Source organism: Glandiceps talaboti, chromosome 20 (assembly GCF_964340395.1).
Source record: "Glandiceps talaboti chromosome 20, keGlaTala1.1, whole genome shotgun sequence".
Taxonomy (NCBI): Eukaryota; Metazoa; Hemichordata; class Enteropneusta; family Spengelidae; genus Glandiceps; species Glandiceps talaboti.
The window spans coordinates 3268269-3293643 of record NC_135568.1 but is presented as its reverse complement, the minus strand read 5'-3'; the positions used below and the strand labels follow the sequence as shown (position 1 = coordinate 3293643).

Here is a 25375-nt window from a genome sequence, read left to right as displayed (position 1 = left end):
ACATTCTGATTTTTTTTATTCATGAGGCGATGAAATAGAAAATTACAGGTATCCGTTAGCACCACAGTAAAGGTAGAAGCCTAGAGGTAATGGGTATGGTTCCGATGTGTTCATAGGGGGCTTATAAGCGCTGTAATCGTCTCTGGAAGTTTGCAAGGGTTTCTATTGTTCTAACGTACGCCGATTGTTACCGAGAAAACTGTGATTTGCTCTTAGGCAACCATCGGTCTTTGCTTTTTAGGGCAACACCAAACAAAGGTAACGTTTCAAAAATCTTCCTAGTGTGGAATAATTTGCCAAGAAAAGGAACATGTTTAATTTATTTTATTTCTGCAGGAATTAAAGTAATTCATACAATAGTTGTGAATGTATTACATGCACTGTTAGTGTAATACATAAAATGTGATGTAAAGAAATAACATTTGGTATGCTATTTACAATCTTGGCAACAGTTGGTTTTCGAAGTATTGTACTGTATGTCAACAATTATACGTCCATAGTGTTGGATGTCCTCACATTGTGGAGTGAAGCTGACATTTGTCCTCTATGTGCATTTCTGTCCATTGTTTATAAATATACGTTGATTAATATTACAGGAGAAATGGAGATGCCTTGGTTTTGCCACTTCTTCTATCACTTTGAAGTGACAAGGTCCCTTAAGTCACCAGTCCTTGGATGAGCAAAGTAAAATATTGGGGAATAATATCGAATTACCTTTCAACAGGCAAGAATATGATACGTTGACACATGTATTAAAGAGTGCCCTCTAGTGGTCAAAATGTGCTTAGTACAAATACTCAAACATCATCAATTAAAATCACATAGTAAGTATATTTAGATGGTATATTGAATGAAGAAATAACATCAGCGGCAGTAATACCAAAGAAAAATCGGTGAAAGTAATGTCAATTTTGAATGGTTTCATTCATATTTCGAACACAGCAGAACCAGTGATGTAGACACGTGTTGTTGTGACATAGATGTGCGTTGTCGTGATAGGGTATGTATTCCATGTGGTTTGTTCAACTTGGCTTGTGCATGGTATATTCATGGTTATTTTGTTAAAACTGTCTGACAAACACTTCTGAGTGACTGTAGTTCTGCTTCTGTGTCTTCTAATACATCATATTTAACTGTGACGACTACATGGTTCTTCTGTTGATGTACCACAACTTCCAGTAAGTACATTGTCAACTTCATATCCTGCAGAAATACAGTAAATAACATAGTCATTTGTCTGTTTGTATACATGTATACAATACAAATTGTGAACAATAGCCATGCCAGGCAGACTAACAAGAAAGCCTGGCTGGCTAATCAAGTGGTTCATTGCAGCTACAATAGCCATGCCAGGCAGACTAACAAGAAAGCCTGGCTGGCTAATCAAGTGGTTCATTGCAGCTACAATAGCCATGCCTGGCAGACTAACAAGAAAGCCTGGCTGGCTAATCAAGTGGTTCATTGCAGCTACAATAGCCATGCCAGGCAGACTAACAAGAAAGCCTGGCTGGCTAATCAAGTGGTTCATTGCAGCTCAGCAGAGTAATTAAAAACAGGATACACAGAAAGAAAAAGGATAAATTGAATGATAAAAAAGTTGAAAGGTTTAAATACAAGTAGTTGATTCTACATGTGTGTGCTAATTTTTTAATTTGTGAGTCCAACAAGTTAACAGTGACTTCTTCAGTTTTACTGCCAAACTTACAATGTTTCTAAACTATTCATAAAATTCACTTTTACTCTTTTTTCCAGACAGTGATTGTCTACTGTCCATTTGTAACAAATATCAGACAGACTGAAGACAAATTAGCCAATCACCATCTACTATGTATAAATCATTTACCATCCTGACTTCTGATTGGTTCATTGATAGGTTGAAGGTAATCTAAGCCAATCACCATCTAATGTGCAGAAATTATTAGCCTTCTTACCTCTGATTGGTTCAGAGACAGATATAAGGAAAGATTAGCTAATCACCCTTTGTACAATGTTATTTCAGAATCATTTACAATCCTGACTTCTGATTGGTTCATCGACAGATTGAAGGCAATCTTAGCCAATCACAATCTATTACACAGAAATAATTTTGTATTGTATTGCAATACATTTCTGACATCTGATTGGTTCATTGACAGGTTGAATACAATCTTAGCCAATCAACATCTATTGTACAGAACTCATTACAATATGTTACTTACTTGTGCATAAAAGAATGCTCTCCATGGATCATTTTCATATGGACTGGTTGCCATGGTTTTAATACAGAGACCATTTAGTTTTTCTTCGATCACACTACACTGCATGGATGATACTTTATTGAACTCCCAGCTGTCACTACAAAACATGATATAAATTGACATTGTTACATCTGAAATCAAAACTATGCAGCACTTTAAAGAACCATAATTTCAATGTATTTTGGTTACACATATGTATTGGTCAGAAGATCACTGTCATGGTACCGGGTGACACATACTTGTGATAATACATAGGGTATAAATACATGGTATCACTAAAAGTGGCCATATGGATGAGGATTTGGTATTTATTTGGGATATTTTATTTAAAAGACAATTTTATCTCCTGAAACAACACAGACCAAGTATGTATTGGTAACTCAATACCCGACAAAAGCTAAAGAATGTGTAAAAAGTTTGTTATTGTACGTTCAATAACAAAAATTTTACACATTTGTTAATCTTTTGCAATTTATTGAGTTACTAACAAGGACTAGGTATATGTTGTTTCATGTTGATTTTTCAAGTAGGAAGCCCTGATCAAATTATTTTATAAATTCAAAATCCTCATCCATATGGCTACTCTAAAAGATACCATCAATGATTGTATCAACATTTATGTAATGATACTTGCTATTATCTTTGTAAAATTACATAAATTACAAAATCAGTAAACTTCTATGAGTACCTTGTGGTCAATCTTGTCCAACTTGCTTCAAAATTTGAAGGTGTCAAAGTGAAATCATCTTTAAGTTGGATCGCCATGGCAACCGTTGATTCGTCATCTCCTTTTGCATCCTCTTCCTCGTCCAAGTTCAGAAGATGACCTGTTTGACCTTTGACCAATGGTTTAGTTGTTTTCACTTCTTTGATTTCATTCCTCTTATAGCTGTCTATGTCTGATTGTTTTTGTCTGGCTTTAATTTCATTCCACTTGGCAGTACCTGTCAATCACGGAAATTATCAAATTAATATTTTGAAAGCTCATTGCATATTGTTACTTTGTATCTAGATTATGATATCACATGTTTGCTCAGTGTCACTAAATATTTTTGACATATCATGGACTATATATTTCAGGGAAAGTGTTTTCAATAATCAAAATACTATAAGAGCGGAACATCATGATTTGTGAATGTCAGCATCATGTACTTGGGGTATTTGCATGAATAGTTTCAATGTTTTTTGTGGATGTTCTTACACAAGTAAAGTGAGGGAGAGTGCAGCATAAAATATCTCAAGTATGAGTTCAAATTCCCAACATCCACTACACAAGTAAAGTGAGGGAGAGTGCAGCATAAAATATCTCAAGGTCGAGTTCAAATTCCCAACATCCACACTGTCAGCCATGCATCATGGGGTGCTGTTATTGTATATTTATCCACAACAACAAATTTAGTAAAATCATAATTATTTGGTTTATAATGTTGTGAACATAGAACTCTCATGTCCTGATTTGCATACATGTATACAATGTTCTCCAGTATAAACTACTATGCAGAGTATGTGTTTCCACGTGACGAAATTAATCATTGTTAGATGTACAAAACTACAGGTAAGTTGAGGGGTCTACATACCAATTAAAACTGCTAGGGAGTTAAAATGTTCAATGTTTTCTTCTTCATTGGAAGCATCTTCTTTGTTCATTTCTGGTATTACACTTTGTGAAGAACAGATTATTTCCTTGGCCTGAAAGACAAAATTATAATGCATCAACAGTGTGCTTTTTAATGAAAGGACAATAAGTAAATGTGTTGTTGATCAATTTGATATACACTGGGTTTACATCACATAGTAAGGGATAGAGGAATGTTGGTGGGTCACCAGAAATTACTTTGTCAGCGGTGCCTCAAATTGGCTGAGAGGACACACACTGGTCAGCACATAGTAATAGGGGAACATCAAATCTGGTGTCTTACATTACAAGATGTGTCTGAGATCTGTCAAAGTACTTTTAATACAAGGCTCACTGGTACTAGTGGTAGGAATACAGTAAGGGATAGAGCAGAGCATCACCAAATTTTGGTGTGTCATAAGATATTGCTGTGTAAGCTTAGTGGTGCATCAAACTGGCATACAGGGTGCACTGGTAACCACATTAAGGTATGTAGGGGAACATAACATTTTGGTGTGATATAAAAAATTGCTGTGCATAATTGGTGTGTCCGATTGGATTACCGGGCACATCACATACTAGTATATGATAGATTCTCTATAGCCTGTATGAAATTTTGCTTTGGTAGCGAAAAGCAACAAGTACCCCTAAGTGGCAACAGAATGGTTCCTTGCAGAGGAAGGGAGAGAGAGTGTGTCTATGGTCAAAGTATTATGTAATGTTGTACATGATCTCAGCTCTTTTCCTCATTTTAAAGTGGTGGACGTTTAAAAAAAAAGAAAACTTGATCGGTCAACAATTCAAGGAAAGCTGGCAATTTTTTAACTACATACATGAAAAAGTAGTATCTAACGTTGAAGGTTTGCCATGAAGGAGTATTTAAAAGTAAAATGCTTTGATTCTAGAGGAGAAAAACAGACACATTGTATCTATACAAACTTACTTTAGTGACATCTTGACTTAGAAGTCTATAGTACATCATAGCCCTCTCCTTCACCTCAACACTGGTCTCAATTTCTAAAGTTGAAAAAAATGGAGTAAAATGTTATCATGAGTATGTATGAATGATATTAAGGGTGTGTATATGAGTATACAATGGATACTACTGAAAACATAAATCAAATTCAGACCAGCCCTGCAGTGGCAGGCCTGTCACAGTTTGCTACAGACCTGCCACATGCCTGTCAGATCAGACACACCACATCCCTGCAAACATTTGCATGTACAGGCCTTATTGTACTTGTCTGACCACAAATCTGTTCAGACCAGATGAATGTTAATGCTGTACACAATATTTATCCCAAAAACTTTCTCACATTTTAATCAAATAAATGTACTTAGAACAATGATGTCAAATGCTAAGGACCTAGACTGCTCAATCGGGACTAGAGAAAACTGAGATCAAGGAGTTCTAAGTTCGCTGGTTGACAAATGGTATCAGAAGACATCACATTGACCAAAACACCAGAATTGCTAATGGACAGTGATCTCAACAAGATATTCCATCTACAAATAGTACAAGATATCTATGCAAACTTTATCAGATCTCTCCTCTGTTAAAGCTGCACTAGCTATGACTAGAATGTTTCTTGAAACTGTTTTGTTAGATATGATTAACCTACTTGTAATATTGTACACTCTGAATAGTATTGGGTCACCTGTTGGTAAATGATTTTATACGTACACATAACATGGTACAGAAAATCCAATCACATTTGTTTTTAGGTCCACACCCAAAAATCTGTGCCTCATGGCTATCATGATTTCAAACTGTAGTTGTACCACTTCTGGATATAATCAGCCCCTAATTAACATGTACAATGTCTAATAGGGAACTTGCAAACCCGCCATGTTGAATGTTGCATCATGGGAAATGTGATAATAAATACTAATCAATTAGTATTGTAAACGATGTTGATACATTGTTTGTAATCGCAAATAATCAATTCATATTTACCCTGACCATTGTGGGAGGTTTATTTTATCAGGTGCTCCAGATTAGGTATTACGATAACCACAGATAATCCCATAGTCCTTTGCATCTGAGCATGCTCAGTCTGGATTGCAAGTTCCCTATTATTGGTATTTTGACAATTTTCAGTGAATATATTGTTGGTTTTCTGATCAAAAAATAATTCTCCAGTTGCAGCTAGGGTAGCTTTAATAAGATTCCATTAACCCTTAAAATGAGTACAACTTACCTATACAATGTTCTAATAGTTTGCCTAACATGTCCTGACATTCTGCTGGTCTACTAAAGAATAATTTGGTAGTAGCAACAATAAGATGTAATTTTAGTAGATTACAAAACTCTTCCTCAATGTTGTCAATCAAATCTTCTAGAATATATGGACTATCTGGTAGTGCCTGGTGAAATAGAAACAAAGACAATAAAGATATACGGCTATTAAAGTTAATATAAATTAGATACAAGTTCTACTATACTATATGAAAAGTCAAATTTAGCCACCTTTACCCAACCTTTACCCTAGGTGAGACCCACCTAACTACCATCTCTGTCCAGGGGTAGTATGAGACATAGTACCACTTTTGACTGTACACAGCCGCTGCCTACTCTACATGAAGCATTACTATACACTACTATAGGGGAGTAGATAAACCCTACCTGTCCATAGTGTCCTATTAACCATGACAGTGCAGGCAAGACTGCAATGGTATGGTTAATAATGTCCTATTAACCATACCATTGCAGTCTTGCCTGCACTGTCATGTACACAGTTTGATGGTACTCTACTACACATCATTACTATACACTACTATAGGGGAGTAGATAAACCCTACCTGTCCATAGTGTCCTATTAACCATACCATTGCAGTCTTGCCTGCACTGTCATGTACCAATTCAACACAGTTTGGTAGTTGAGTTACAACTGGATTTATAAAACTCTGATTTCTTTCAAGCAGCAACAAACCTGGTAGATGAAAATGACAAAGAAATAATTATCCTAGTAACATGATAGTTGCATATTTCTTCCTAGACCATCTTATGCTAATTTTGATATGAGATCAGCAGTCTCTAAGTCTTTACATGATGGCCATGTATATCAATTACGATACAGCCCCCACCCACCCCAACCCAATAGGGAACTTGCAAACCCGCCATGTTGAATGTTGCATCATGGGAAATGTTATAATAAATACTAATCAATTAGTATTGTAAACAATAATGTTACATTGTTTTTAACCACAAATAATCAATTCATAGTTGCCCTGACCATTGTGGGAGGTTTATTTTATCAGTAGCTCCAGATTAGGTATTACGATAACCACAGATAATCCCATAGTCCTTTGCATCTGAGCATGCTCAGTCTGGATTGCAAGTTCCCTATTTTACACCTGATCTTGGTGGTCTAACTTTGATAAATCCCAGTCTTTCAATAGCACAGTTTTGGATTACTACTGTCTAATCAGTGGAATAATATACCGGTAGATTAAATAGGGTCTTTCTTTTGATCTGGACAAACTTTTCTCATAGCTCTGCCAGACAACTGTCAAATGTTCAATTTAATCCTAATCTAACATTGGCTTAAACGTCACTACAAATTGCATCCCAGATAGATACATGATATATACAGAGCAATTTTCCAGGTAGTCTAATTCCTGATGATCATGTTCTGATTTACACATTACTAGTAATTACTAATGTGTGAAGATACCATAGTGTATATCAGAACACAGTTGTCAGGAACTAGACTATTTTCCAGGGAAAACCTTCCATACTTTACAAAACAGCCATTTTAATATTTCTCTTTAGTTTTCAAGATTAGAGGGAGCAGTTTCACCCACATCCATCCAGGTGTTGTCAATTGATAGCTTTTGATAGAAAAACTTGCAAAAGTTTGTTTTTATCTAACAAGAAATCCTGATTTAAAGCCCCTCCATCATTCAAGGACTTTGTATGATCTAAGTTAAAGGGGCACAAGCTGAGTTCAGACAGTTTTTGGATGCAATTTTTGTTGCCTACGAAGTATCACATATTGTATTCTACTTACTGAAACACACACATTGGTTACTTGATACTGGTATAACTCAATCCTGGTATTAAGATATAATATATGAAAGATTTGATGACATAATTGTTGGTATGTATCAACAAATCTGAGGTAATCCCTGTCATTACACGAACACTGCATGAGTTTGATGGTTGGTAAAAAGTGACACATCAGGGCTACATGAATTGTTGTAAACACTATACTTGATTAGTTTAGCCATGGTTTCATGTAAAGTATTTTGTATTACTAACCAAAGTAAAAACCGTCTAAACTCAACCTGTGCCCCTTGAACTAACTGTCTAAAACCTAACAATAGAAACTTACCTTGTAATGTAATCAAAACTTGTGATGTGACATAGTCAAGTTGTAAATCTAGTAGTCCTACCAATCTCTCCATACACAGTGTTGAACACTCTGGTCTTGTTTGGACTATATCGCCCAATGCCTGGATAGACTTTCTAGCGATACTAACTGATACATCAGTACAGTATGCACTACATACAAGAACAAAATAAAAACAGAAATGATATCACCCAATGCCTGGATAGACTTTCTAGCGATACTAACTGATACATCAGTGCAGTATGCACTACATACAAAAAACAAAATAAAAACGAGAATTATATCGCCAATGCCTGGATAGACTTTCTAGCAATACCCCCTAATACATCAGTGCAGTACGCACTATATACAAAGATAAACACACACTTTTATGTTTTAAATTTGTTTTACCTAAATTTAGTGAGTAAGAGTTCTCTTAATTGCAATCCTGCTGTGTTCAGCAGTAAAAGTGTTGTTATAGTCTAATTCCTGACAGGGACCGTATTATGTACTACAATGTACTTCATCACTATCCCTGTCTAGTCCAAGGTTCTGATGATCGCACAGATTGCTCCCTCCTACAGCGTTCATATAAACATACTTATGTTGTTGCGTCCCACATGATTTTAGTTTAAATGGACTGGCTGTCTGTGTGTGTGATGTTTTGATATTAAAGTAATCTGACTTTACCTCAGTTCATTTACTATATCTTTGATATTTTCTTCATTGCAAACCAATGTTAATAGTTCTATCTTCATAAATTTCACATAGGACACATCATTGTACCTGATGACAGGAAAAAAAAATTAGACAAAATTTTCACAAATGTTTTAAAAGTTTTTCATCAAGCTGACACAAATTAACATTCATACCTAGGACAACATTACACATATCATTTGTAATGATAATACAATGTACACTTTTGAATAATTCTGCTTGGTTTGCGTGCAAATGGACTGAATAAAAAACAAACGCGGGACAAAATCTATTGTAAATAAATAAATAAATAAACTGTCCTACTGGGTACTAATAGGGTTGCCCCAATAATAATAATCTTTATTTATACTGGATAATTCTGTAAGCATATAAACACTTGTCTCCCAAGAAGTCCAGTGAGGGCCATCCCTCATGGGTTCAGTGTTCATGCAGGAGGAAACTGGGGTACCCTGGGAAAACCTGTGTTGTTTGGTAGAGTCAAACTGAACATCACTCTTCTTACTTACAGCGTGGTAAATTTAATCAAACCCTCAATGGGGTTCGAACCCCGATCGCAGTGGTAAGAGGCAAGTGGTTTAATCACTCGGCCACCGACAATCCTGTCAATATGGTTGCCTCAATAATGTCAATAGGGTTACAGTAATAGGGAATACACCCCAAACAGAACACCCTATAGGGTTGGTTACCCTGTACAAATGTCATGTTTTTATTGAAGAAATAAATCAAACCAAATGAAAACAAATTTTTTTAAACTGGATTTAGGTAAGTTGAGTTTTATAGTTTGTGTTATAAATGTAAATGTTTGGCAATTGTTGTGAGAAACAATAGGTGGGGTGGGGTGGGGGTGAGGGTGGGGATGAGGGTGTGTGTGATGGTAGCAACTGTCCTTGTACTAAACTGTATGATAAAAGATCCATTCCATTCCTTACCTGCAGTAAAATTTCTTGTAATTTGAAGAGAATAGTTTTGGTGCTCTGTTCATTTGAATTAATAGTTGTATATGATGTAGTGATGTAAAACACAGTTCAGAACTGTTACTACTTAGCATATTAAGTAAAGACCCTGGAATAGAAAATGGTATGATAAAGTTATACCACAACAGTCAAAATAAACTGGGATCTTTAAAATATCTCCATTGCGGTTTTCTTAAAGTCCCAATAATGACTGACTTGGCAATTTGGTCTCCTCCATCAATATTTTCCTTTTCTCTACAATGCAGCAATAGAGCTGCCTGTACAGAAAAAGAGGCAAAACACAGCAACAAACAAAACGTGAGGTGGGGGTGGGGGTTGGGGTGGGGGTGGAGGGGCTATTGCGTTTCCCAAGGGATAACCTTAATCTTATCTAATAGTTTCTTTTTTGTAACTGCAAGTACACATGGTACATGAAGGGAAAATGAGTTACTCAGATGTAGGGGTTATTGTTACTATGACAACACATTTAATTTACAAAAATCATTCCGAACATTATTTTTTTTGCCAGTCACACAGAAATATGGATGTAAATCTTATGCTTATATATGAATTACTCAAATAACTTGATCAAGAAGTACAAGTTGACTGGAAAAGAAAACTATATGTGGCCAAGATTTATCAATTATTTGCTCTCAAATAATTGGAAAAGACAATCTTACACAATACATTTGTTCTTGACAGTACTCGACTAAGTATAGTAATCCTCAAGTCTAGTCATAAAGGTGGCCCCTGATCAGTAACCCTAGTGGCCAAACTATACTATCTGTTATTCTTTTATCCTGATTATGACGTTACGTATTTGGATTGTAAAAGTCTTGCTTTTGTTTATTATTTTTATTTACTCGTTTAAATTATTTTTATGGCAGATGCTGAAATTTCCTGATAGGATCAATAAAGATTTATTGTATTATATTGTATTGTATTGTCTTGTATTGTATTGTATTGTATTGTATTGTATTGTATTGTATTGTATTGTATTGTATTGTATTGTATTGTATGAATAATAATAATAATAATATTGGTTTTTATATAGCACTTTATCACTCTGTGCTCAAAGCGCATTACTACTGGCACGGATCTATATCGGCACAATGGCCCTTTATACTTCCTCAACTCCCTGGGGAGCATATAATCCATTGCAGCCTTTATAAGCACATATGATTAAAGCATTCACATAGCAATCTCTATCCTACCAGGTCCCCAATTATACAACTACAATCGTGGTTCAAATCGTACCCAAGGACTTTAGACACTCAGAAACAAACAGCAGCAATGGGGCTCGAACCTGTAACCTACAGATTCCAAGTCGGCGACTCTAACCATTCACCCATCATGACTCCATATTGTATTATATATTACATGTATTTATTCAACCTACCTTTAATTCTCTTACAGACATCTATCTGTATATCTTTCATATCTTTGGTGACTACAAGTAATAATTTGATAGCATTACTACTGACACCAGAGTTACTGTGTTTCAAACAAATATCCACTATATTCTGAAAACAAAACAAAACATACCAGTAATCTAGGATTAGTTCATTTCATCCTTGATAGATCATGGATGTATTAGTGAGACTAATGCATCCATGGATAGAAGGAGAGACTTGGCTCCGACTTCACATATTGCCTTGAGGTCTGACAAATGAAATTGTCAGGCCAGATAGCCAAGTCTCTTGACTATTCATGCATAGATAATTGGTACACATTTACAGAGGCTTGGGATTGGCCATATTTGTTTACAAATATTTATTTTTTGTTTATTGTTTACTTTTACATTTTCAATTTTTGCAGCTCCGCCTTGTTGTTTATTTTTCCACAGTGTCTATTGTATAATTATCAGTAGTGTAAGACATATACAGGGATTTAACAAGGTGTGAATTGGGTTGACCTTTGTAGTTCAAGTAAAACCAGTCCAGCAAAGTCAGAAACCATATGTCTGAAAATGGATGTATACATCCCTGGTTATAATGCATGCCAATCAACTTGGTCAATGAAAATACTAACTCATGAGCTCATCTCTCCACGATAGATGTAGTGTGCGAGTCAGTATTACCAGTGAGACTCCAGGTATCCATAAATATCTCCACTGTCTGCAGTAATCTATTTCTACCTTGCTAAACTTGCTGTTTTAAACACCAGTACAGGTCATTGACTTTATTTGACTTCCCTTCCATAATCTCCTTTAGGAATGTTATCACTTACTTAACACATACAATAGACATGTCAAACACCAGTCAATATTTTGACAGCTAAAGGGTATAAATATCAAACACTGAGGGATTAGAGTTAAATCCTTGATATGTTATCTCTGGACTATACCACAGACAAGTAAGAAGGTGACTATACATACACAATAGATACGGTGTGGAAAGATAAACAACAAGGCGGAGCCGCATTGTTTATCTTTCCACTGGTGTCTATTGTACTTATGTCTGACAAGTCACTACTCCATTCATGGTGCAGTAGTATGATTTTCTCTGTAATTAAATTCTCCTCTTAATTTTGGCAAACTATTTTGGTCCGGGCCGTACTCTTGCATTTCATTCTTCAGACCATGGAGGTTCCTCTTCTATACTTCCATGTTCAGGTATATGGTTTCTAACTTTGCCGGACTGGTTTTACTTGAACTACAAAGGTCAACCCAATTCACACCTTCTAAATCCCCCTTTGTCTTACACTATCCATTACTGATAAGACTTCAGCAGCAACTCAGACAAGGAGTTGGTTATAACCCGCTACACAAACTTTAATATTAGCTCTGGTAGAGGACTGCTAATCCTGTACATGTCAAACACTGAGTCAACATTTTGACAGCTAAAGGGTATACTTACAATTATGTCATAGTTTGTCTACAAAGGTGGTTCAAATTATACAGACCCAATTATTGTATACCACACCTTTGGTTTTAAGGTCAATCAAATTTTGACCTTTTTTGTAGTTGACTTTTTGTTTTTTGGGAATACTAGCACCTCAGGGAACAAAAGTTGTTGGTAAACAGTATGCTTGGGATGAATGGATTAGTAGGAACAAACCATAGACACTAATGGGGGGGGGGGGCTACATGTGAGATGGTGGGCTTTATGTGGTCAGATATTGGTACATTTATTGTGGTCACATTTGGTCAGCACATTTCACAGGCAGTGTTGTTCATCACTCAGATATATATTTATAAGTGTATGAGGTATCTGCCAGTTGTACATCAAGAAATATGGTGGACTCCCAGTCCCTCTATCATGGAGGCCTATGACTGACTGGGAAGTTGGAAGTGAGATAAGCTGTCTGTGAAGTATTACAATGGTATTATACAAGGTGTTACATCAAACACAAGCAGGAAGCTGAAAAAACCTCAATCACATGTTCACAAGCATGCAGTCTGTATAGTAGTAAATATGGAAGCTACTGGACGATTTGTCTTCTACACTGAAGAACAACTTGCAGAAAAAATTGGTGGACGTATAGCTGTACCAAAAAACACACAGAGGAGTACTTCTTGGGCTATTAATGTGTGGAATACATGGGCTAATCATTGTCAATATAAACTTGGTCAAGTGATACCTACAGCAGAGAGGTTGATATCCATACCAGACAATGTCCTAGACAAGCTGCTTGAACACTTTGTCATGGAAGCACGGAATAAGAAGGGGGGAGTTTATCCACCAGATACTCTATTAATTCTTTGTTCCGGCATCCAACGATATCTAAGAGTCACTGGAAAACCTGGGCTGAATTTCATGGATACCAATACCGTAGGATTTTCCAGATTTAGAAAAGTGTTGGATGCGAAGAGAAAGGAATTGCTAGCCAGTGGTGTTGGAGTTGTGAAAAAGCAAGCTGAGCCTATATCAGCCATGCAAGAACAAAGCTTATGGGAAACAGGTGTGTTGAATATGACTACATCAATTGGTCTCTCCAGAGCTGTTGTATTTTATTTGGGGAGAGTGTTTGGAATTCATTCTGGGGAGGATCTCAGACGTACAAAGGCGGATCAGTTTGTATTTGGTGCTGATGAATATGGAAATCATGTAACTTTCTACCCAAGAGAAAGATTGAATGATGGAATTGAGCCGCCAAGGAAAGCCAAACCAAGAGAAATGAAATACTACCAAAATACAACTAACTGTAGAAATCTATATGATGTACTGGCACTCTACTTAAGGTATATTCCACTAGGTGGAGACATGTTCCGGAGACCTTTAACTCCATCGCCTACTGCATTGATTCGTTTTAGCATGAAGAGATTAGGCAAGCACAACCTAGAAGGCTATGTATCATCTATGATGAAAGATGCAGGATATGATGGATTTTATTCCAATATGTCACTGAAGGAGTCAAGTACTGCAAGACTATACAGGAGAAATGTGAATGAACAACTACATGTAGTCGATGGAACCTGGCATGGTTCTACTGCTTCACAGACATTCAAAAGGAAAAGATCTTTGTCAGATGATGATAACTCTATCCCTCAACCATCGCAACCACAGACATTAATCTCAAATCACAATTACTCTACCACCAAACCATTGGAAGTGAACACACCTGTCTTAAATGATAATTACACTATCTCTCATCCATCGGAACTTAATGCATCAGTTTCAAATGACAGCAACTCTATTCTCCATCCATTGGAAATGAATGTATTAGTGCCAAATAATAGTTATTTTATCCCCCAACCATTGGGATCAAACAAACCAGTTTCAAATCACAATTACTCAATCATGCAAAGACCAGAACCATACATTGCTTACAAACACAAGAAACTAAGATATCACTTCCGAATTACTGTACCAGAAAGTCTCCTTTAGTATCCTGAGTGTGAAGAGTAACTATTCTATTGATCACAAAATGTAAATCACCATAGCTTATAATAGTGACAATACATTTGATAACTACTTCATTAACGACTTGTTTTATTTTCGTGGATTTTGTTTAGATCTTGATTCTCTATTGAAAAGCAGAACACTTTGATGTGGACTATTGGCGTTAGAACAACAACAAATTTTTGACAGACTGTCTTTTATTTTCTTTAATTTGCATATTTAGATCGAGACTTTCAGTTTTTGTGCAAAACTATATTTGTATATCAAGTGTATTAAGATCTGTTTAGTGAACTGCCATGACTTGTTGTGGATTTGAGAATTTTTCTCTGAATTTAACTCATCTCACAAGTCAAATTTTAAATAAGAAATGCAGCTGTGAAAACATCAAAGTGTGTCTACTGTGAACAAAATGTAGGCATAATCAACCTGGGTTTCCTAGGCCACTTTCCAGGGGCTTGTCTGCTTCCATATCCAATCAAAGTTAGGAAATAATGTAAATTTCACAGGTTTTTCCCTTTAGTGTTATGAGGTTCTACAACCTTCAGAAAAATGTGTCCCAATGTTCAAAATTGGCATCGTTTTTCCTGATCTTTTCATACATTATGCTTGGGAAGCATAATTACATTACTGGTATTCCCCAATATTTTACTTCATTCAGCTGGAAAATACCTGAACCCTAGAAGTTTTGTCACAAGGCCTTCAAGGTCACTTGTATTTTTCTTGGCTGAGCCCCCCAAAAAATGTTGGGAATAATACATATGTTCTCTCCAGAATATTAAATTCAGAAAATGGAGAAAAAATAAATCAATGTTTTCTTAATGGATTTGATTAAAAATGACATTTGTATTGAAATCTTACCATGATATCATAGGCTTCATCTTCATTTTCTACTTTGTATTTTAGTAGTAACTGTAAAATCTTAGATTGACCCCAGTCTGGAAATTCATATAATCTACAAGAGAAAGTCAAATACTCAGTGTTGGCAGTGAACTTGGCATTATCAAAGACAATAGAGATGGCACAGTATGTGAGAAGGTAGGATGAATATGAGACACTCCAGAGCCTACAGCTCTACCAAACAACTTCTTTTCATTCCTAAAATTTAATTCGCATCTAAACCGAGCCTTTAAGTCTGGAATTTTCATTACAAGATTGAGTGTAAAAAATGTGTTATATTTTTTACCTGTTCAATAAATAATGTGCGATGCTTTTATTGATGACAACACCACCATCTTTATCTAGAACTTCATCCAATACTGTAAGACAGTTTACTACCACTATTGTATCCTTGTCTCTCAGCATGGAATATAACTGATCAACTATACCATTCTCTGAAAATCAAAACATATCAAGAATAAACATAAAAAAAACCCCACTTATATCATACTAAGCAAACTCTTTTCTTATGAAATGACAGGAAATAATGCTATGGTATAGATAGAAAATAAAAATGAATTGAATTTGTTAGAGACTATAACAAAATACATGGTCGCATCATCGCAAACCACAACCTGTTTTACGGCAACGTTCTTAATGAGCCTCCCACAGGTATTTTTTTTAGAAATAATAACTCTGGCTTGCGAGAATGCATGGTCAGGGTGTCCTTATTATCCTTTTCCCATAAACCATGGAGGTATAAAAAATTTAAGTTCGTGGAAAGGGAAAGAGCGCCCCAACAGCTGTTTTTTCAGTTTGAGGGAAGGGATGAGAAGAGTACTTACAAAGGCTGATCATTCAACCTGCATTTGCTTATATCTCAGTTAAAGGTTATTTAGTTGTTTCCTCACTTCACAGTATAACGATACATAAACTTTACTATTCTTGAAATGATTGCTTCAAGATTTTGTTATTGAAATGACAAATGTAAGTGTTTTTCACAGTTTGACATACATCCTAGATTGCTCCATAGTCTGTAAGAAGGATAACAACTGACCAATAATGAAAGATGGAGCAATATGCCATAATTTGACACAGCCAATCACAGCAGTTCTTCTAACATATGCACTCTTATCTTGTAGTCCATCCAACAATGGCCTCTCTGTGTATTCAACTAAGTTTGGTAGTCTAGGACACAAAAAAACACAAAATTGTGTACATGCTGTCAGATATTCTGGATTTAATTTGTTTGAAAGAGAGACTGTTGATTTCTATTAATGTATACATCATAAATGCAACAAATATTATACTGTAAAGTAGAATATAAAACTACCAGATATAGTAACGATGTAATGTTTCCTTGGTTTTTTAACCAATCAGAGGGAATCTTTCTAGGCACTTCATGTTTAATATATGATTCTCACAGCCAATCAGAGTGAACCTTTCTAAACACTTCATGTTTAACTTGTCTCTTACCTATGAGAACATATGATTCTCACAGCCAATCACAGTGAACCTTTCTAAACAATTTATGTTTCACTTGTCCCTTATCAAAAGAACATAGGTTTATAGAGCCAATCAGAGTTAACCTTTTTAACTGCTTCGCCACACCTCACAGGACTTATTGTTATTAGAGTCAGTCAAGCAAACTTTTTCAAATGCTTCAAAAGTTGTCTCTTACCTAAGAGAACACATTGTTCTCAAAGCTAATCCTCTAACCATAGGATTTGGATCACTGCAGTCCTTACATAATGTATTGACAGCCAGTAATGATAAATCAGGATTCATCTCAGCATAACTAGACATGTACAGATAAATAAGTTTCTTTTGTACAATGTCTTGGGTTGCACTAGCCTGAAAACAGATCATAATACAAGGAAAACCCATGACATATGAGTGCAACTGGCAAGAACTTGCACAAGTGCTTGTCGTGATTTCTGTGGCCGTACTTTTATGAGTGAAGGAATAAGCAAAAACATAGCAGAAAACACTGCAAGGAGTAGTACAAGTGCAAATAGTACAAATTAAAATGACAATCATACGTCATCAAATTTGGTTATTATTACATACTATTTATGATAATGTGACAGTGATCACATGACTTCATGTACATGGATCAAATGATCATGTGACAGGTGTGCAATGACACTTTTGGTTTTGGTACTGCAGTGCAATACCAATTGAAATTGTATAAACAAATGAACTGTGCTCTTCATTTGCCATGGATGTGGCTTTCTGAGGACAACTAAAAAATATGTCTTGTTCCAAATATGTCTATCAAAATGTATACTCTTGATATCTAAATACTTTTTGGGTCCAATATCTCAATTTTGTTCAACCTATATACATTTTGTTAAAACTAGATAGGGCCTGATAATTGGTACAAGAGTCCTTTTTGTCCAGCTTTTTTCACGATAGATTATGAAAAAATTTTTGTGGGATTTGAACAGCTGAAAATTTCGTTTAAATATCATCTTGACCATGTGAATAATTCAGATTGTAGAATATTACCTTGACCATGTCTGTGAATAATTCTGACATATCAATACCCTGGGTCATTAACACTACAATTCTCCTGACAATCTGTTGACATTGTGTTTGGTCTGATTGTACTGTTGGGTTTCTTAACTGTGATCTGTAAATACAATATAACAAACATATATCACTACAGACTAACAAGAAATTTTTAATTTTACTGTAGTTTAGACTGTAGGCTACATTGTGTTGCTCCATCCTCACCAGCCTCTGAAAGGGGTTGACTGATGTGTGAGGGCACCCTGTCATGGTGTACCTTACAGACTAACTCTAGTAATACATAATATGAGACATGAGATCTAGTTTCCTTCTGTCTTATCACACAGTCTATTGTGTCTCATGCAAGCCAAATTGCACCTATTAGAGCAAATATATGGAATTTATACCTCATTGCTCTATGTCACAACAACATGTATCTATACTCCCTGGTTATGTAGTGCTTAAAATAGGAGTTCAAAATCTGATTTTCATAACTTATGCTTGCGATATTCCCCAATATCTTTCTTCATTCAACTGGAACATACTCATAACCTGAGGTTTTTTTTACTACTTGTCTAGCAACTCATAGTGACAAGGCCCCTTAGGCCACTTGTATTTTCCTTGGTTGAAGGTAGAAAATGATCAGTGAATGATATCTTTAAGTATAAGTATGGAAGTATCAGCCACATACTTCCATGGAATAAGAGTATAGTACATACCTGAGTTCATGGATGTCTGATATACTACCACTACTAAAGTAAGCCATGATAACACATCAGTGTTTATTTATCATCTGAAAAAGTACAAGTTAGATAATGAATTGACTAGTAGTATATCGTTAATTTTTACTACATTGTAAAATAAAGTCATGGTAGAGCTCCAGTAATATCCCCTTTTCAATGATTATACTCATTCAAATCAAAGGAATCATTCACATGTAAGTCAGACAAAATGATGAAGGCTGTGACTAGACTGTGGGGATGTTTGGAACACTGGATGAAGTCGATAAAATAAAGGTTCACTCAAGGGACTTTTCTAGAACGAAATTATTAACAAATTAAAGGTAGGTCATACACCATTCTCCCTTTATACCTCCATGATCATTCATAGTAACTATCAGTGTATATGTATTACTGAGTTATCATTCCGTCATTTTATCAGTGACAATACGAACGCGATCGAACGGTGTGTTTGACAGGTGAACCAGGACGGGGAACCTCCAAAGGGTTTTACATGTAAAACTACGAAATGCAGTTGGATATGTAAAAATGAAGTGTCTTGAAAGAAAATGAATCTGAGTAGTCGCTTCAACCTACCAATACTATTCCTGTAATGGTCAGATCATATTCTCACTGTAGTAACGAATATCTGGTAAATAAGCCCTTCGATCATTTTTTTTTATTTTGACTAGACGACGTCGGCCATGATATGCAAATTTACAACCCTTTAAGTCTATGAAAATACTTTCAAAAGGGTTGATTGAGTTTTATCGTTAAAAGTGACAAAAAATTCCGATATAACTATAATTTGATCATCATTACATGACAAAGAATCTTCTTGACTAGAAATATTCACCCTTTCACCACACAAAAAGTTTCATTACACAGTTTTAGTATTTTCTATGTTTTATTTACGAAGCTAGGGAGATTACTTTTGAGAAATTGCTTTACGAACAAACCGACACAGGGATTTCCCACATGTGTACATGAGCACACGTGAAATCGGCGAAAATGCTGGCGTGCAGAAATTATCGTAAGTAGACAAGTTTGGCGCTATATTTATTTCTGATGAAAGCTCCTGTTAACTACAGCGTAACAGAAGTTTTTGTCATAGGCTGTGAAATGAAATGATGGCCAAAGTATTTACATTTAATACCCGATATGTAAGGTGTTACATCACACCACACTGATGTGATGTCAAACCCTCGCAGACGACACGGTAGGGTAATATTACATGGCTAACCAGATAAATCCCACAATGTCGTTTTACCATCGCCGTAGCATATTTTTTCACAGCCGTAAGAATCCTAGTGAAGGTACCGTGTCACTGTTTTATCGAAATTGTAAGAAATAATTTTATTATTTGTTTGTTTGTCAGGTGTCACTAGAATTAAATTGGTATTTTGATAAGCTACACAACAATTTCAATTTGATATCATCTACAACATGTAAAAGAGCATCGAGCAATGAATACAATCAAATCTTATTGATCATTATAGGGACACAGGTCTACACTTTGGAGGATCTCGTATACTAGGTACAAAAATACAGTGACTGTACAAAGTGAAATTCACTGCAACATGCTACGATTGTATTATTTTCAAGCTGCAGATTTCTGCTGTAATTTAGATATGATGTTATGATAGGACAGATATGAATATTTGTTAATATAAAAGTTAAATTATTTAATTATTCATGTATGTTGTCTATAAAATTATGATAGAACAACACAGTACAAGATATGTACTATAATTATAGCATATTTTGTATATTAATAACTGACTAAAAATGCCCATAATGTCTAAAAAGTTTTTGTTTTGTTTTGTTTTTCAGACATAACATCATTCTGTAATCGATTTCTCCATACTGGAGGTGTTCTAGAGAATGTAGCTTCTAAAGCCAGGAAAAGTAATCTTGCCAAGTTAAGGAAGAAGACTGGATTTTCATTTGCAAACTGTAGGAAGGCATTAGATAAATTTGAAAATGATTTAGGAAAAGTAAGTATGAAGACAGACTTTGGTATTAAAGGCTAGATATTTTTATTGTAACATCAAATGCTCGTTATTTGCATGTTTTGTCTATAAAGAGTAAATCTATACATTCCCCTAAAATTTTCTGTAAAGATTTAGTCAGAAACTGGTTCTACGAGACTAAATTTTTTTTCACGTTTTTGAGCCTGTTAGATTGCTGTAATGTGTGATGTCATCATTATAAATGATTTGAATAATAATTAAACCTTAAAGTTACTTTTATATTTGGTATCTGTGCTCAACATCTGAAATTGGCAGACCAAATTAATTGACAGACTGGCAAATTAATTGAATAACTGGGAAATTTATCCAGTAGCCGGCTAAAAATGAACATGCTGAATTATGTTTTCACAAAATCCTTCTTTCATCTTTGAAGTACGTGAACGTATTTGATGAAAATATTATTAGGTTATTTGGTTGATGTTTGTTTGTTTGTTTGTTTTTCCTAGGCTGAGGAATGGTTGAAGAACCAGGCTCAAAAGGAAGGCTGGGCAAAGGCTACAAAATTACAACATAGAGAAATGGCCCAGGGTCTGATTGGTGTTTTATGTGAGAAGAATTCAGCAACAATGGTGGAGGCAAGTATGAATTGGTTTACCCGTTTACCTGTTTTACTGTGGACTAGAATGGCCCTGTTATTTTGAAATGTGGATTATACCAAAATATTGCAATTTTAGCTAAACTAAGGGAAATATAAGCTTAACAGATGTGAGGTGAATTTCATTATTAGTTGTTCGATAGACAGTAATGGAATACACAAAACATTGGGATATCATTGAACGTGGTTGTTAGAAGTGTGTAGAGTGATAAGCGCATCAGAAATTATGTCCACAGTCAAAATCTTCCTGACTCAGTGGTCTCATGAAAACATTACATTCTTGTTTTGTGTGCATGACAATATCAACTACTGTCCTATGTGCATTCTACCAGGAGGTAGGAGCTGGTAGAGAGGAATACAGGAGGTAGGAAGTTTACCTGCAAACAATCCTAGACACCGTTCAGTAATTATTTTGAGCAAAGCATGCTTATTATCATTTTCAACTTTCAGAAATATTTTGAAAATCTTTCTATTTTTACTTGTTTTACAGGTGAACTGTGAGACAGATTTTGTTGCTAAAAACACAAAATTTCAACATTTAGTAGGACAAGTAGCTAATGTTACGTTGAATCATTTTAAATCATTACATGAAAATAGTACAAATCACATAAAGGTAAGAATTTATATTGTAACTTCTAATAATAATGATAATAATGGCAATAATAATAAGAATCTTTATCAGTCAAAATAGAGTTTCAAATTTGTTACTGTGGTTACCACTGACTGTGCAGTACCCTTATATTCTTGTGTTTAAGCAAGATGAAACTAGATTACTTGGGGGAAATTTGTGTTTTTCAGTAGAGGCAAACTCAACTACACCTTTTCACATACAGACCTACCCGGTACTTAATTTCATCAAACCCAGTCAGTGCTGGGCAGGTTGAAATCCAGACTGTAGTGGTAAGGCACAGATGAACTAAATGCTAGGCTACTTACAATCCATCTAAAGTGCAAAAGTCAGAATACATATTATAGCAATCAATACTGTTCTCAAATTAAATTATTTGGATGTGTTCTTCTGCAGTTTGTCATCATTGATAGTGAGTAATATATAATATTTAGTAAATTATGTACAATCATATTTTCACTTCATTCAAACTATGCTTTCCAATAATAATGTGTAAAGACAATTAATTTGTAATTGATCATTTAGTTCTCTGAATTGTAACATGAAATGAGGTGTCTAAAAACAGTTTACTTTTCAAAGTACAACAAAATTAGTCCCACAGATGTTGTTCATTTATCGTCACTCTGACTTCATTCTCGCAAACTAGAGCTGTTATTTCAAAATATAGAGCGTTTTGGGAGGTGCCGTAAAAGAGGCTGTGCTTTGCGATGATGCTCTAACTTTATCAGTCACCATAACAACATAATTTATGAAACACGTTACATTTTTGTTGTAGGTGAATATAACTGGTGAAGAGTTAAATCAAATCCAAACAGATGAACAGAAAACTTTAAAAGAATTACTGGTATTGACTATTGGTCGGTTAGGTGAGAATGCAGCCATTAGGAGGGCAGTATTTCTATCTACACCTGCTGACTCACTTATAGGTAAGAAGGTGTTAGCTATTGGTCAGTTTATAGGTGAGAATGTAGCCAATAGGAGGACAGTATTTCTATCTACACCTGCTGACTCACTTATAGGTAAGAAGGTGTTAGCTATTGGTCGGTTTATAGGTGAAAATGTAGCCAATAGGAAGACAGTATTTCTATCTACACCTGCCAATGTCTAAATTCTAATCATATTTTATTTTACAGGTAGTTACACTCATTCCACATTACAGGCCAACAAAGATGTCAAACACAAGTGTGTATTTGGTAAATATGGTGCCATAGTAACATACAAGAAGACATCCGATGTTGGAAAGACATTCAATGCAAATGAGTTTGGAAGGCGTTTAGGTCAACACATCGTTGGAATGAGTCCTACATCAATTGGTAACCTAGACGACGTGAAAGAGAGAAAACCTGAAGTGAAGGATGTAGTAGAGACAAGCAGTAAGTATTTGTTAATATGATGATAGTACTTATGACATGTCTAAACTGCATTCTCTGTCACAGTCTATAAACTGTATTTTGGACATTTCTCAAACTGTTATTTTGGCAACTATGACAGGTACAAGGATTCTATTGCCGTTTGATGCTCAAACATGATGTATGAGAATCATTTACACCTGAGATCATAAAAACATTGTCTTAAGACGATATACTTGAACTCTGTTAGATAAGTTAAGTAATAGAACCAATAGGTAATTACAACATTGTTGGTCTGGAAAAAAACTGAGAGCACAACTCAAATGATCATTTGTAACACTAACAGTATGCTGTAAACCAGCATATTTTCACGACTAGAAAATTTTGCGATTTTACAGTCTTTATGTAGTTCACAAAGATTAATTTTCACTAATAACCATACTGGTACATTGCATTATGCAGAAATATATATTTTCGCTATTACTTATTTTTCGCGTTTTTGTTTTGTAGCGAAATTAGCGAAAATAAATCTTACGAGAACATTTCCAGGTTTACAGTATCAACTTGTATAACTACAGCAGTTCACAGGCAGTTGTCACAATTTGTTGATATCATTCAGCGAAAATTGACTTGTCATCGTAACAGCAAGAGATTACTTTGATTGACGTGTGTGTGTGTGTGTGTGTGTGTGTGTGTGTGTGTGTGTGTGTGTGTGTGTGTGTGTGCATGTGTGTGTGTGTGTGTGTGCGTGTGTGTGGGTGTGTGTGTATGTAATATGTCTGTCTGTCTGTCTGTCTGTCTGTCTGTTTGTCTGTCTGTCTTTCTGTGTGTTTGAAATGAATGAGGTGATATCCAATATTATGTACTTATCATTTTGTAGTAACTGAATAGTTAGTAAGTGTGTTTACAGACACTCACTAACCATTCATTCATATTTTGTTGAAGGTGAAGACAGCACAGATGAACCTGCAGAGAGTACAACTGAGAGTTGGACCATTGATGAATCAGAAATGGTTAAACAAGAATTCCTGTTAGATCCCTCCATTACAGTCGGGGAGTTACTCAAAGAAGAAGGAGTTGAAGTCATGGATTTTGTACGATATCAGTGTGGTGAAGAAATACAGTGAAATGTGTCGTTATCGTTTGTTTTTACGTTCACCGGATAATTCCTGTTTTATAATATAGACTACAATATCTGTTTTATCAACTTGCTGTGATGAAGATATATTTCAAAATTAGCCAATGCAACCTAAAATAAACCCAAATGATTTAAAAGATCCCAATTTGATGATATCTCATGGCAAAACATAAACATTGTTATTTCACACAAATTTGTGTGATTTGTGCAAGATATACACCCACAGTAGTTACTTGCACACAAAGGAAAGATGTAATCACAAGCTCATTTAATTATTATGTATGGACGAAGTGAAACAAATGAGTAATAGTTGTATTTGCATGACAAAAACTTTCACAAAAAGAGAGCATGATGCTCACTACAATTTCAAATAAAATCATGTACTGTGTGGAGACTTAGCGAGTGTGTACTCGGCCTCTACTGACATTTTCACGTTCATTATTTATTTTTTATAGTGAGACTCGTCATGCCTGTAGTCACTCATAAACTCTGTTGCCATAGAAACTGAAATGTGAATCATATTTGTCAAAGACAAGTTATTGTAGCTAAGTAGCATGTTGATGTCCTAGCTTCATTTGCATAGACGTTTGATTTAAATAAATACATACCATTGTAATGATAATTTGTGTATATTTCATTTATGAATAATTTGCATATAAGTACTTATTACACCTGGTTGAGTGATAATTCACCAATCAGTGATATACAAAGTCTTTGCCTACTTAAAAGTGGAATTTAGATTTTATGCAAAAAAGTTACATTTGCAAATCTTCCACACAACAACTGGTAATTAATAGATGAAGTTTTGTAAAAAACATAAATA

General features: G+C 35.2%; 2 protein-coding genes across 2 annotated transcripts; one reads left to right on the top strand and one right to left on the bottom strand.

Moving 5' to 3' along the window:
* Positions 1-336: 336 nt before the first annotated feature.
* LOC144450699 (AP-4 complex subunit beta-1-like) lies at positions 337-19505 on the bottom strand. Its single transcript, XM_078141361.1, has 18 exons — positions 19407-19505; positions 18810-18883; positions 18088-18211; positions 17258-17430; positions 16634-16764; positions 15884-16031; positions 15559-15652; positions 11256-11379; positions 9833-9965; positions 8877-8972; positions 8190-8359; positions 6655-6785; positions 6054-6219; positions 4796-4869; positions 3815-3926; positions 2926-3181; positions 2199-2334; positions 337-1203 (listed from the first exon to the last, which is right to left on the bottom strand). Exons 2-18 carry the CDS (start codon positions 18854-18856, stop codon positions 1054-1056), a joined length of 2265 nt encoding a protein of 754 aa, XP_077997487.1. The 5' UTR covers positions 18857-18883; positions 19407-19505; the 3' UTR covers positions 337-1053.
* LOC144450701 (elongation factor Ts, mitochondrial-like) lies at positions 19344-25043 on the top strand. Its single transcript, XM_078141362.1, has 8 exons — positions 19344-19461; positions 19729-19842; positions 20643-20806; positions 21289-21417; positions 21928-22050; positions 22841-22991; positions 23199-23438; positions 24360-25043. Exons 2-8 carry the CDS (start codon positions 19821-19823, stop codon positions 24539-24541), a joined length of 1011 nt encoding a protein of 336 aa, XP_077997488.1. The 5' UTR covers positions 19344-19461; positions 19729-19820; the 3' UTR covers positions 24542-25043.
* The last annotated feature ends 332 nt before the right edge of the window (positions 25044-25375 follow it).